The sequence below is a fragment of the Bufo gargarizans genome, chromosome 10 (genome assembly GCF_014858855.1).
Source record: "Bufo gargarizans isolate SCDJY-AF-19 chromosome 10, ASM1485885v1, whole genome shotgun sequence".
Lineage (NCBI taxonomy): Eukaryota > Metazoa > Chordata > Amphibia > Anura > Bufonidae > Bufo > Bufo gargarizans.
This window is the reverse complement of record NC_058089.1, coordinates 88,088,172-88,103,579: the sequence shown is the minus strand read 5'-3', so window position 1 is coordinate 88,103,579 and position 15,408 is coordinate 88,088,172. Positions and strand designations below refer to the sequence as shown.

Here is a 15,408-nt window from a genome sequence, read left to right as displayed (position 1 = left end):
GCCTCTTCCTCGGGCATCTTGTAAGACAGTGTCTGAAGATTGACATATTTGTAAATAAATATATATTTTTTATTTATTTATAAATATGTCACTCTTCAGATACTGTCTTACAAGATGCCCGAGGAAGAGGCCTAAGTGGTCTCGGACGCTTGCAATTGTGTCATCACCTTTTCAGTTAGCCATTAAAAGCTAACAACCACTGGCTAACAAGGTACAAATATATATTTTTTACTTTATCGTAATGTGTATTGCAGACTTTGTCCAGCCTTTTTCTTTTTATGACCTATCCTCAGGATAGGTCATCAATATCCTATGGGCAGGGGTCCAGCACCCCCGCTGATCAGCTGTACGGGGAGACGACGCAGTGCGCACGTGCTGTCTCCCTTCTCTCTTCCTGTGCGCTGCTGTATGTCTATGGGACAGCAGCAGCAGGAAAAGAGAAGGGAGACGGCACGTTCTCACTGCGCGCGTCGTCTCCCCGTACAGCTTGATCGGCAGGGGTGTCGGACCCATGCCAATCTGATATTGATGACCTATCAACTCCTTTAAGCCATTACTAGCACCATGGAGATGTACATCTGAGTGGCTATGTGGGCTTGACTCCTGTTACTGACAGCCAGCATCCTGCTGTAATGGCTAGAATCAAAGAAAACGCAGATCCTGACCATTTAACCCCCTCAGGTGCCACTATAGTAGTTCAGTACACCACTTATGTGGATTCTCTGTATGTCTAAACAATCAATTCCACTTGGATCAGTGGAGGTCCCAATGTCAAAATTCCACCAACATTGCTGGACCATTCAGTGGCGATGTGACTGATGGAAACAGCAGAGCAGAAAGACCATCAGCTTCAACCAACTATGCCTCATTCGCACGTCAGTGATCCAAAACTAGGTGTGGCTCTAAACACAGAACAGGAGCAGATCTTTCCCTTCTACCTTTTGTCTATGGAGGCTCCAATCCTGGTTTTGGCTCACAATCACTAATGGAAATTACTGACCAGAACACTGACGTGTAAATGGACCCTTATCCTGTAGTATTGACCCAGAGGAGAGAAATCAGGATAAATTCCTGGATTATGACCTACCTGTAGTACTCTCGTAACCATAACTTCTGATATTATATTTTTTAAATCTTTTAATGAATTTACCATCACAACCTCCACTGGTAGACCGTTCCTTAGTGTCACTGCTCTAAATAGAAGTAAAGAACCTCCTTCTACGCTGATGTGAGTCCTTCTTTCTTTTAGTGGAAGTAGAACACCCGGCGACGAGAGAAGAGGGTGCAGCTATTTGTTTTTCAGGCAAATGTCTTATTCTGCCTGTGATACATTGTAGGTTAATGTGTGGGTATTTTTTAATCTTTCTTTTTTGCACGGTTTTGAATTGGTATCATGTATCTCAACAGTTTTCTTGGTATCGAAATCAAACTCAAAATTCTGGTATTGTGACAACTCTAGTCCTTAGTATTAAAAGATGCCCTGTCTCTGTACTGGCCTTTGACCTAGTGTTAAGGACATATAATGTAATAAACACTATATTAAATATATATATCTAATATATAAAGCCGCGTGTATTTATGTGTGTATGTCCGCTAAAGGAATCTGCACCGTCACATTTACAATCACGAACTTTGGCACACAGGTACATCAGGTGTCCAGGAAGGTTTTAGACCTCAGCTCTCTAGGACGTACCGTTCCTGAGATATTCCCAAAGAATGCATTAGCCAATAGAAGCCTGGTCACATGACCCTTATCAGCCAATAGAAGCTTGCAGGCCCTTAGTCTCCACATACACACAGTTTTACACCAGGTTTCCATAACAACTCATTCACGGCTGTGGGTCAGCTTTAAAGGGGCAGGGCGCTGTGGATGACACTGCTAAGGGAGCGGAGTGCTGTGGAGGTCACAGTTAAGGGGGCAGGTAGGGTGAAAAGACAGACTTAAAAACTCTGCAATCAGGTCCCGGGGATTGAAAAACTGAAGGAAAAAAATCAACTTCTGTCAGCTGTAGGGGTGGGAGGGAGGGTGACCTTCTCCCTGCAGCTCACACTCAGACAGCACAGTGCTGCTGCCTGAGAGTGAGCTGTTCAAAAGGACATCCCTGCATCCGTCCAGGCCCGGCATCGGACAGAGGACAGGGAGTCTGAAAGCCGGACTGTCCAGCCTAAAACCGAACCCCTGACCAACCTAGGGGCAGGCTGCTGTGGAGGTCACAGTTAAGGGGACGGTCTGCTATGGAGGTCAGTGTTAAAGGGCAGATTGCTGTAGAGGCCACTGTTAAGGGGATGGGGTGTTGTGGAAATCACTGTTAAGATGGGGTACTGTGGAGGTCACTAATAAAGGGGCAGCCACTGTGGAGGTCACTGATAAGAGGGCGGGCTGCTGTGGAGGTCAATGTTAAGGGGGCAGGGAACGGTGGAGGTCACAGTTAAGGTGATGGTCTGCTATGGAGGTCAGTGCCATAGAGGTCATTGTTTAGGGGGCGGGGTGTTGTGGAGATCACATTTTAAGGGAATGGAGCTCTGTGGAGGTCACTGTTAAGACGACAGGTTATTGTGGAAATCACTGTTAATGAGATGGGGTACTGAGGAGGTCGCTAATAAAGGGGCGGCCTCTGTGGAGGTGACTGTTACAGGAGCGGCGTAATGTAATTGTCACCGTTATAGTGGATACTGTCGATATCTTACATTAAATGAAATAGACACGCTAGTGTATACAATGGGCTCCAGAAAACCATCACTCTGTCCCCTGCGTATGGCCATTACTGTCCCCTGTATGCCATCACTGTCTCCTGTGTGTCACTACTTTGTCCCCTGTATGCCCATTGTGCAAAAAATAAAATGGGCTCTAGAAAACGCTAAAATCGTAGAAGCATTTGCAGGACAATGAACCTTCCAGGGCAGGAGATGTGGACCCCCTTCCACATGTTGCTTCATACTTTTTATATTTTTGCTCCCCTATATCTATTATACTGACTGTATCGACACACACTGACTTCCAGATAGTGATAGACACCCCCCTCCTCACAACGCACTTCTTAAAGAAGTAGATGGCGAAAGGCAAACCGTTCCTCAACCACGACGGGAACATCCACTACTCCATATTCAATACCCTTCTACAGGCACCACTTAACCCACTCTACACCCATGCTGGCAGAGTCCACTACTTCACTGGTAGAGGGAAAGTAAAGGGGAAAGAGGGTTACTGAGTATTGGACTCCTGTTAACCCATAGCGATCTAAAATGCGCTGGTAATGTGAAAGTTGTGCTGTGATTGGTTATTTCAGGCAACAAACCATATTTACAGACAGGTTTGATAAATCGGCTCCACTAAATAAAGTTTACATGTAAAACAGCACATTTCTTAGAATTGTCTATGGAGGGAGATGAGAGGCAGGCTGAGAAGCTGTGCTTCAGCAGTTAGCACTATGGATGTCTGCTTCATCCTGCCGCTGATTGGCTTAAGGGGTAGCAACATGTGACCGCCCTAGCCAATTAGAAGAAGGGAGTCATTGGCAACATGGCTTGCCTTTATATATTAGTATGATAAAGACATATTTCTCTCTAAGAAGAACAGCTCACGTACTATTTAGCGGAGTCGTTAAGTTGATATTCCCTGGATCGGTTGAAGCACTCCTGGATTCCAGAATCTGACCACAGTCTTATCATGGCCGAAAGCAGCTCAGGAGAGAAAGGTTCTGTGTCTTCCATGCGACTCACCACGTCACAGACCATCTTGGCATCAGCCTAGGACATGAAAGAAAAAATAAAAATAAAACCATTAAGCCACCAGTGAAGCAAAATTCAAGGACCTATCAGTAGGAGAATGAAGTATACAGCTTATATATCTAGCAGAGTGTGGGGGCAACCATCTACAGCAAGCAGCAAACAAGCTGTAACCATGACAGACCTCCAGATACTATAACCATTATAATTGAGAAGAAGCTAAACGGCTATGTTAATATGGGCTGGAAAATATGTAATTGACCAGCAATAAACCATTATAGGTTTTTTTCCATCATTAAATTACCCTCACACAAACATGTTTGTAAGAGATACAGCCTGAAAAACGTTCATCATTTATCAAAATTCAGCTGGGAAAACTGAAGATGGAAAGTGTATGGGGATTCCACACAAGTCAGATAATTAGACCTAATTTTCCAAATGAATTGACAATAAACCGCCATATCCGGAATCTTGTAACCGTACGCCATTCAGAGATGTCATTTTGTGTCCAATAAACGCAATCTCCAGTAGAGCAGATATTCATTTTCTAGGCAGAGACTGGCATAAATCATCCTTCTTACAGGGCAGAAGGAACACGTCAGTTTTGGAGAGCAAGTCAACAATGGTCAAAGTCTCCAGTGTAGGTGGAAGTGGGAAAGTAACCACAGGTTAAAAAAAAAGCATTTCTGAAAATAATATTCTATGGAGCTGCAATGTATTACTTAAAAGGGTTGTGCACCTGTGTGTGTGGGGGGATTTGGTTGTCAAAACACACTTGCCTGCTTTCCGGCACTGGTTCCAGGCTCCTTCTCTTCCTGGCCTTGGCTTCCTGCTTAGCTTGCAGGCTGTAAACTTCCATTTTGAAGCCGCTGCAGCCAGCTGATGGCCGCAGTGGTGACCTGCTCCCCTTGTGTCACGTGAACATTTCATATGACACAAGGGGAGCAGGTCAGCTCTGCAGCCAGTGACTGGCTGCAGCGGTGTGAAATCGAGGCCAGGAGGAGAACGAGCCGGTAGCCAGGTCCAGGAAGCAGGTAAGTAGACCTTTTACAGGTCTGCTAAAGGGAGAAGGAGGTGGCGCCAACCCCCCACCCCTGCACAGACCAATTAAAATGCCCCCAAATGTGCCCATACACATTAGATAAATGTTGGCTGAACCTGCAGAGTTCAGTGGGGCCGTTTGACGATATTAGGTGTAGACCCTCCCTCGACAATCGATCTTGGTGGAGAGAAGGATCGGGCACGTTGGATCCTTTCATTTTTGTGGGTGATAAGCCGGTGCTAGACGTGTCTGGCAGCAGCTTTCTCCTCTCTCCCTGTTTAGCCTAGCGTGTATGTTTATGTGTGGGTCCGGAGAGATAGCCGTCAGCAGAATGAGCGTTTGATCAGCTGGCCTTTTAGATGACTGGGCCCAAAGGTTGACCACTGCTCAAATAAGTCAGCAGCAAGAATAACCATGATCGCACATTGGCATCTCAAAAAAAAAAAATTTTTTATTATTATTTTTTAATAATTTCAAATGGCTGCACGCACACAGACAAAAATCTGTTAATTTATACTTTATCTAATCTCAAGGTGACACATTAATACCACAAAGTATACAAAATACAGATACTCCATTATACAGAGTGTGCTGTAGTCCTCTATGTAATTAAACTGGCAAACAGTACTTTAAAGGGGTTCTCTGGGTTTTAGCTAAATTCTCACTGCGTGCTACCCTGTGGAAGAGAGAACGGTACAGCAGTAATTGAGGTTACAAGCCAGAGAGCACATGTACCTAGGTGCCATGTACTAGGAATGTGGCTACTACCCTATTCTTATATTAGTTATATCCACATGGGGCACATACAATGTATATTTTCTGCCGTGCAGAAAACCTGCCGCAGTTTATGGAGGCAGCAAAGTGCATGAGATATAACACATCTCATCCACAGTAAAATTCTGTGCTTAGTCCATCGGAAATTGACACTCGGTATGGATTTTAACGTCAATTTATGCTTTAGGTTTCCATTGTGGGCTTCACCCTTTCCATATACATGGTCAAATCTGATACAAAATCCACATGTAACTCATCTGATGCTTGTATGAATAACGCTGGAAGATCTTCAGGTACAGTCTTCTTCTCACTTCTAAAATACACAAACTCAGATACAAGGTTAGGAGGGTCCACCAGCTGTAGGCATCAGATATACTCTGCCATGACACCAGCCAACCATCATTTATAATCTGGGACTACTTGGCCATTAATCCACTACCTTCTAAATCAACTTGGGGCACTTGACACTAAATGAGGACAGAGACCAGAGCTCATGCTATACAGTACAGGAGACCACTGGACAGCGACTGAAAAATGTCATTATTAGGGACCCGTCCACAATGTCTAGCTCTTTGCTTGCCCATAACGGACAACCCCAACTGACCTCATTTTTCACACTCCCATCATAGGCAGGCTCCAAATGACCTAATTTTTCATGCATGTGATGGGTTGGCATCCCTAATGCCAAGCATGTCCTCAGATTACACTAAAAGTTAAAGCAGCAGATACAAATCAATCATACTGGGTCTTACACTCAGAAAACACAAATAGAAGGTAAGATATAGGAAGCCTTAGCCTTGAAAATACCCCACTATAGTAGGCAGGCATCAAACAACTGATGATCATAAGCATTCTGTATCTTGCAGCGGAGACGAGAAGTCTGAAGGACCCTACTATGATCCAGACCACAGTGTGCCATAGGATGAAGTCAAACACACAGAAAACCATGCAAAAGGGAGTGTGTCACCGGGAAATTCATTGGTAAACCAGGCACAATAGCTTGTAGGCCTAGCTCGGCTGAATGTAATGATAGCTTTCACTTGCTTCATCCTGGAGAAAAAAATATTTTGAATCTGTATACAAATGAGCACTTAAGTGCACAGAGGGCAGGCCTAAACCACTCTGTGCACTCTTGCTCCTGCCAGCCCCTCCCTCTCCTTGATTGACAGTCATCTGGTGCACAGAGTGGCTTGGTCCGCCTTTGGTGCATTTAACTGGTCATTTGCACATTGATTAAAAGTACTTTTTCTCCAGAATGAAACAAACAGATCGCTAAGTTAAAGGCATCATTAAATTCAGCTGAGCTAGCCTGGAGGGGCCAGCCAACGTAGGGCTCCATAGGAACATCACTATGACAGGCCTCAAAGCCTTCAGAAGACCCAAGGCTCCCCCAGCAACCGAACAACTCCCTAAATATTGGTGCAGAGGAGCCAAGTGCTCCTGGGGTTTCACCGCTCAGATGCCCTGGTCGCAATCAGCCAAGGCACCTGAGGGGTTTAATGTCTTTGATTGGCATCATCGCCAATGATAGACATTGCCTCTGGTTGTCTGCTGTGTAAAACAGTGGGCACCCTGTGACTACGGTGCCTGCTCAGCTTCTGAGCGGGCACCATCTTTAAACCCCAGACTTCCGTCGTATATGTATGTGGGTGCCCTTAAGGGGTTAAAACAGCACTTTTACACCATACTGGAAGATTTTGCATTATTCACGCTGCTTTTCTGGTGTAACTGATAATGGAGATCTAGGGGCATGGACTGTTGAAAGATATACTTCATTTATGACGCGGCGTGCATCTTATCATAAATCAAGCGTATTCTCAGGTGGCCGGGCGACATTAAGACTGGCATAGAATACCCCGTTCTTGATAAATAACCCCCATACTGCCTGGTTTAACGGTGAATTTCCCCTTAAATCCATATGTTTCTGTACACATGTAATTGGAGGCGCTCTATTCAGGCATCATAGGACAGACAGAACCTGCGCGGCAGCGATGCGAGTTAAATGACTTAAGAACGGCCACGATTTTCAGCGCTGACATCATCATGAGCGGCTTCATTAGATCCCAGAGTCCAATTAATTGTTTGCAGACAGCACAGCTCAAATTCTGCTCTCCGCAGGGCGGATCCCATGCTGGGTCTAACCTTTAACACAAATCCCCCTCCCTGAGCACAGTGGGCATCATTTACATTTGAAATATATATCTTGCATTGGGCCTCATTTCTGGCTTCCTGTCCCCTGTGTGCCGTCACGCTGCCCCAATGTGCCCTCGCCATCTGTCTGCCAGTCTTTTCATTTATGGAAGGAAGGGTCCATTAACTGAAACAACGAACTTACAACAGGGAATGTGAAGAGGTGAGGACTGTGGGAACGTGAAGAAACAACAGATTGCAGCATTCATTTCAATGGGGATGAGACCTGTTTTACTGAACCTGTGCTACCCCTTTAAGAAGGCCATCAAGCAATGACTCCCCAACAATCGCCTAATGTGGCTGTGATGCCGCTAGGATTAATATTAACAGAGGTCGAGTATAATGCAATGAAGAGGAGACAATAACCACAGAAAGTGGCATGACCATGACTAGGAGAACATATAGCATAAAGGCAGGCTGACTAATGGACAGCGTTACATCACCGCAGGGAGGCACAAGGCCGCAGGAGCACACACAACCCTGCACAGCTGGATTCTTCCCTGATGTCTCCTGCGCTTCGTACCTGCAGTAAATTCTGGATTATGCCATATAGTACACACACCTCCTAATGACTACTGAACCGATTTCATGACAAAGAGCTAAGAAAGTGATAAAAAGCTACATGTGGAGTTCACTGACCATATAAAAATGATTTCCAGGTCTTTTATACTGATGACTTATCATCTGGATGGATCATCAGTACCTGATCAGTAGGGGTCCGAAACCCAGGACCCCCGCCGACCAGCTGTTCCAGAAGGCGGCAGCAGCAGGAGCACCAATGCCTTCTCAAAACAGCTGATCGGCGGGGGGTCCGGTCCTGGGTGTCGGACCCCACCGATCAGGTACTTATGCCCAATCCTGAGGATAGGTCATCAGTATAGAAAACCTGGAAACCCCTTAGACCAAATGTCATACAAAGGGGGGAATTGATCAAGGCTGGTGTTCCCATAGGCCAGTCTTGATCCTCCCCTAGAGCTGGAGTAAGATGCGCCTAATTTACCAAGAGGCTGATGTGAATCTCTGGCGCATAAAGTCTACGCCATAAAACAGTAGAACCGCAGCACTCTCTTGTCTCTATATATCCTTTATTCCATCAAATTCATGCGACGTTTCGACCTGAGCGGTCTTTTTCTAGCCTTGAAAAAGACTGTTCAAGTCGAAACGTCGCATGATTTTGATGAAATAAAGGAGTAGAGACAAGAGAGTGCTGCGGTACTACTGTTTTATGGTTGCATACTTGGAGGGGAGCTACGGACTGGCGTCTAACACCGCATGCACCACCACATATAAGGCCAGTATACTCTTATGTGCTGCTACACTTACTATACCGTTAAAGTCTACACCAGCCAGAAGCTATAATAAATCTGACAGGCGCCCTCAACGAAGCCCTGCCCAGTTTCTCTCTGCTATAAAAAAGCAGAAGCTAAAAAAAATAAATATAAAAATCATGAATTATGGAGCAAATATAATGTGTTTCTTAATTTGTGATTTTTTTACTCCAAAGTAGTGGCCTTAAAGCTCTAACAAATGTCCCCCTATAGAACCCAATACCACGAGCAGTCTCTACCTACACTAATATGGCCTCCGAAAGCACACTGGCACTGAACAAGCTGGTCTGCCTGGGACACACGGTATGCCGGTAGGATTGCACCAGCATATGGTACCTGCATGTGACGAACAGAATCTGCCTGCGCCCCTTTCTGACAACCCATTTTCTAATAGTAGATTTCCGGAACATGATTATGGGGGGCAACTACCCTGCCTGAGCTCTTGTGAACAGCATTTAGTGTGTTGCTTTACAGCAGTCACCCTAGGCCTTAGACACAATGGACAGGAGGGTCCTCACTGACTTCTATGGAAGAGGCATGATCTGAGCAGAGATCACCTATTGTGAATGGTGGATCCTGTGTTATCTATCCATCTAATCTATGGTATCTGATATTGCAATCCTGCATATGTGGTGGTAAGGAGATGACCTCTGAAAGGTGATCTGTACAGACCAAGAAGTGGCGCCTATTAGGCTTAGTTTTTTTTAAATACATATTGAAATAGAAAATTAAAAATAACCACCAAAAATTCTTCAACAATATGTCTAATAGAAAAACATGAGTAAAACGTCAGGTCGTTTTCGGTTGACACTTGTTCAGCATTAGAAGCTGCTCCAGTCTTGTACATGGGAAGTCTCTGGTATTACAGTACAGCCTCAATAACATGAATGAGGCTGAGCTGCAGTACCAGACACATACTGTGGCTAATGGTGGGGCCCTCTTTTCTAATAAGCTGCTGGGCAAGTGTAGTATTACATGGAGACCATTCAGACAACTAGCCATTGATATACTGGATAAGGCCTGTATTACACCAACAGATTATCTGACCAATCATTGGTCAGATGGCCGATTACACACCAACTATTGGTCTGATTGGACAGATATTGGTCAGATAACCTGTTGGTGTGATATGGGCCCAACACAAGGATCACTCAAGTCCACCAAGACGGGAGCCGCAAATTTTCTCTCCATTTTGATTCATAGTGATCGGTCCCAACTCTCAAGTTAGGATGAGTGAAGCGATTCCACCAGTGGGAAGTTGGGATGAATTTCCCAAAAGGTCTGGATGCTAACCCAAATTTGTGATTCGTTTTGGGCGAATCAGAGCCAGCAACTGGGGCATATTTGATTCAGGTAAAATTATTTCAGCACAAATCAAACTTTTTGGAAAAATTCAACAAATCGGACCTGAAACAAAATATGCTCATCTCTAGAGAGCCCTTTCGGATGTTCATACTGTATGTCCTAATAGGACATATAAACTGGGGGTGACAATCCCTTTAATAAGTCTTCCAGTGAGATCAGCACTGTTTTTCATCTGTCATGAGAAACGAAAACTGTGATGATTTGAAACACAAACCATATAAGAAAGTGTCCTAACTTTCCGTTATACAATATGTCTTATTGATATAAAAGGGGAGAACCCCTTTATTGTGATGGTTGTCGCTAGGACCAGTCCAAGTAGTGGTATGGAGCTCTGCCATAGGGTAGCATCTGTGCTGCTTATCTGGGCTGTGGCCGTCATCTATATCCAGGCGACCTGGAAGAACAGTTAACCATTTGTCCACTAGAGGCAGCGTTGTCCCTGTTTTCTCAGTCGAGCTCTGCCCTATTTTAGCATGTAAATGCTACAGAATCAGGGGTCGCTAACAACTCCCAGCTTACACTGTCAATTACATGTAGACGGCACTTGGCCACATTTTGGAAAGGCGTCTCTGTTGGAATTCCTGGGCGTAGCATGATATTTAGATAATTGGTTCTAGGACTATGGGTTTTACGGCTGCTCTCACGGATCCACTGTGCACACGTTACAAGAGGCTGAATGCCGGGCCCCTCTGTCTTCATCACCAGAAAGCACTCGGGTGCAGACTCAAGAGAAGCTCCATTAATGAGCTTCGTCACCATGGCAACATTTCTATTTCATCTCCCCGCCGCCCAAACCCAGCGGAAGATATGTGTGAAAAATGAATAGGAAAGGGAGGCAGAAGGAGGAATGATGCTCGGAGAGACGGCATCCGAAGAAAGCCACAAGAAGGGTGTGTTCCAGCAACACCATATCTGCAGCGGATAGCAAGGTTTCTTCACATTACCCCACTAGATTTTTTAATGGAGTGACCTCTCATGCATGGCCACCTCTGCACTAATCTCAGGACTATAAGGATCACCCCCTCCCAAACCAATCAATACGACAGAGGTCTGGGATTGGAAAACCCCTTTAGATCTAATTCTCAAGAACGCAATCTACGCCCCATAGGAGTAAATTGTGGTGTTCACAGACCCTCAGGGGTCCTCTACTTTGTCCCACGTCTCAGAGAACATGGGCTTCTATACCAGAGAAGACAACTGTCGCCGGTGGTCACCAGGTCCCCGCCCAATGTGGACATATGGACCTATCTGGCCTTTTAAAATTCTTCCATGTGTTGCTACGGCAACACAGACGATTTTTAATGCGGACATCTGAAATAGGCCTTGAGGGCATTTACAGTTCTCGAGAGGAGGTTCTAAGAAGATTGCTCCTTTTCTAAAGGTGACGATACACAATTTCAGTTGGGCTAACCAACCATTTACTGTGAATGTGGGTGTCCCAACTATCCCCTGACAGCAGATGTAGGGACAAAGGATTGGGCAGTTAGATTTCAACATGTTCGATCATTTTGTACTCCAGAGAGAAAAGACGTCTCCAGAGGTGCTTGGCATCTACTTATTCCATTCTCCTTACATACATGCTCTACAAAGCCTAGTGCACGTGTGTATGGGAGGGAGGGAGGAATAGGGTCGGCCAAAAGCTTGTCTCGTGTATAGCCAACCCTATGAGAGAGGCTACCAGGATGAAATACATGCACAATTGTGTTAGGTACATATGAATGAACCCTTTTAAGAACCTAGGTTTATTCACGTTTTAAGACAATACAGCACCATGTTATATTTTTTAAAGCACATGGAGCTCATACTAGCCTCATTATGGATCCATCGTTAGAACCGTATTCTGTCTCCTCAGATCTAATGATGATGGCCTTACTTATACGTTAAAGGTGACAACCATATTCTGTCTCCATGGAGCACCTGATGATGGCCTCTTATGGCTCCAAATCACAATTGTATTGTCTCCCTGGAGCTCCTGATAATGGCCTTACTTATGAGCCCATGGTCACAACCATATTCAGTCTCCCTGGAGCTCGTGATGATGGCATTAGTTATGGGTCCAAGATCATAACCATATTCAATCTCCCTGGAGCTCATGATGGTGGTCTTACTTGTGGATCCATGGTCACAACTATATTCTCTCTCCCTTCTGCTGGGATCTATTCAAATTTTTGGCAAAAAGTTTACCGATGGATGTGTACATGGCTGCATATACAGCTCTAAAAGTAAAGCCACCAGTAACTATCGGTCCTTATAGCCCTCTTCTATCACCCAGCTCTTATAGGCTTCCGTAAGAGCAAATTCACCTGGGTTTGCCGCACTAGGGTAGTAAGAATGCAACGCAAAATGTATCACTCAGGAACCTAGAAGAGTTGGATGACAACCCTGCGTGAGCAGTCATGGCAGCCATATTGGCTGACAACCAGCTTTCCAGATATAACATGTACATGGAAATGCTAAGAATTTCACAGAGGCAGAGAACTCAGTGGCTTAAAGGGGTTTGCCGGTTAAAACTGATTTTTTTATTTATTTTTTAACATGTTCCAGCCCCAGTACAATCATACCTAACCTGCGCCACGCTGCCTCCATCTTCTGGTCTTGGCACTGTTTACATTTGGCTGGCTATGGGCATGGTCACATGCACCGCTCCAGCCAATGACTGGCTTTAGAGGTGACGCACTGCTTGTGGCCACATCATCGCTGGAGCCAGTCATTGGCTAGAGCGGTGCATGTGACCTTGCCCATAGCCAGCTGGATGTAAACAGTGCCAGGACGGGAAGGCGGAGGCAGCGCGGAGGACGCGAGAGGCATGGATCAGGTAAGTATGAATCTTCTGTTTCAGGGGTCATTCTGCAGGAACTTGTTAAATAACAATTTTTACCAGAAAAACACTTTAAAAGAGAACCTGTCACCATGGAAATGCTAAATAATCTGCAAGCAGTATTTTATAGTGCAGGTAGAGTTGAGCAGATTTATGTATAGTTTTATGGGAAAAGATTCAGTAAAACTTGTGTTATATTCATCTAAATTCCTGCTTATTCTGGGTTAGGGTTGACTTTGAAGTCCAGGAGGCGGTCCTATCAGTGATCGACAGCTATATCTGTATACACAGTCATAGAGAGACAGCTGTCAGTCACTGATAGGACCGTCTCCTGGACTTTAAAGCCCAGAATGTGCAGAAATAAAAATGAATAAATTACTGAAGTTTTACAGATTTTTCCCCCCATAAAACTATATATCAGTCTGCTCAGCTCCTTCTGCTCTCTAACATGCTGCCTTGAGCGCGCACACACCATGTTCAATGTGATAGGTTCCCTTTAAAGTAGGAAATTCTCTGTAATATAAAATGGAAAGGCCAGGTTCTGCAACCCTGAAGGCAGCAATTTATCATCGACCTGAAATGGAGGCCTTGAATGAAAACATAAAGGCGAGGAGTCTGCTTTTTGAAGCTCGGCCTGCTTCCGCAGAAGCTCGTCACTACGCATTTGCTCAGTTGGCTGGAGACTGAAGGCAACGCTGCACCTGATGACCTGGTTTCATTATTTTTCCATCAGAAAGAAGAGACAGTGATGAACATGGATGGTCTATGCTACTAGAAGCGGGGGTGGGGGGGGGGCAGGTGTACAGGACGCACCTAAGGACTAATATCTGGAACTAAGAACTGCCCTGTGGTCGGGGCAGCGTGGGCACCAGGCTATGCATATCACCTTACCACATACTGAATTTCCCATTTACTGTACTTGCGGGTGCAGAGCTAAAAGACAAAATGGGACAGAGATGAGCAGAGTATCCTTGACTGGGATAAGATGGAGAAGAGGAGCAATGAAAAACCGTCACAAAATGACTCTTACCACAGGTTGCAGCACACACACCCTCACCACCACCACATAACCGGTTTCTTAGCCACTGGATTTTTCATTTGGACTCACCGCCAGAATGAAACCCAGAACCACAAGCCCATCACCACCCAAGTCCTTCTACAGAATACATAGCAATAGACAAAACCTATAAACCTTCTTAAGATAAGCTAGCAAAGGGGAGGGCATGACAGCTAGTGACAGGATGGTTTGCTGGCTGGCATTAAACAGGATGCACCCCCTTTGTCTAAACAAGTCACCCCCTTTAGAGTTGACGTGACATGGGCGCCCTAGTGGAGTGAGGCATATCCTGTACAACTGAACAAGGATGTTGTCAGGATGCATACTTGGCAGCGGAGTGAGAATCTTGCACTAGCCGAGAGGCCCCAGGAGAGGACATTCAGTACGCTGGCAGATGAATGGCTGCCCTGTTTGACGGGCACATAGTAATGCTTTGTGAATGGCACACTGGTTACTAATGCAAAGTTTACACATCACCAAGTAAAATTCTACTTTTCAGCACCTTCTCTTACCATTTCCAAGCCTCCAGCACATGGTGCGGCACATAATTGGCTTCGGAAGTTGAAATGCAGACAAATAAGCACTGTGTGTGCGCGCTGTGACGCCATGTGGTGCTACTGACATTGCAGAGCGGTCACATTTACCTGGATGAGCTGTCCCGGGGGACACAATAGTTTTTCTAACTCTTCATACCCCTCTTAGGCCATGTTTACATCATGTTTGTGACATCCGTTTATGCAGCTCCCGACGTACATGCTAAACATTTCCATAGGGTTACAGAGGCCAAGAGTCAGTATACCACCAGAAATTCTTAAAATAAAACCGTATCGGTGACAGATGCCACTGTACAACATTCATCAGTCATCCATTGTATATACGTTGGCTATAAACGTTATGTGAATATGGCCTTAAAGGAGTTGTTCACCCCAGGGACCTTTTCCACAGTGCGGCCGGACCTGCGATGGTAATCCTACTTACCCGATACCCGCCACCGGGTTCCTGCTACATCATTGTCCAGCCGGCTCCGCAGATTCCAGGTTCCCCCACTGGCTGCAGCAGTGACATGTCACCCATGTGTCACGTGAGCCAGTGACATGACACATGGGTG

The 15,408-nt window shown here is 45.3% G+C and overlaps 1 protein-coding gene across 2 annotated transcripts in view; it reads right to left on the bottom strand.

Moving 5' to 3' along the window:
- The window catches only part of GNAO1 (G protein subunit alpha o1), a 175,722-nt gene that overhangs the window by 37,159 nt on the left and 123,155 nt on the right, over window positions 1–15,408 (bottom strand). For both annotated transcript variants that reach the window (XM_044269539.1, XM_044269538.1), the window contains exon 4: window positions 3,587–3,747. In XM_044269539.1, coding sequence (XP_044125474.1) covers window positions 3,587–3,747 — 161 coding nt within the window. The remainder of the gene's footprint in view (window positions 1–3,586; window positions 3,748–15,408) is intronic.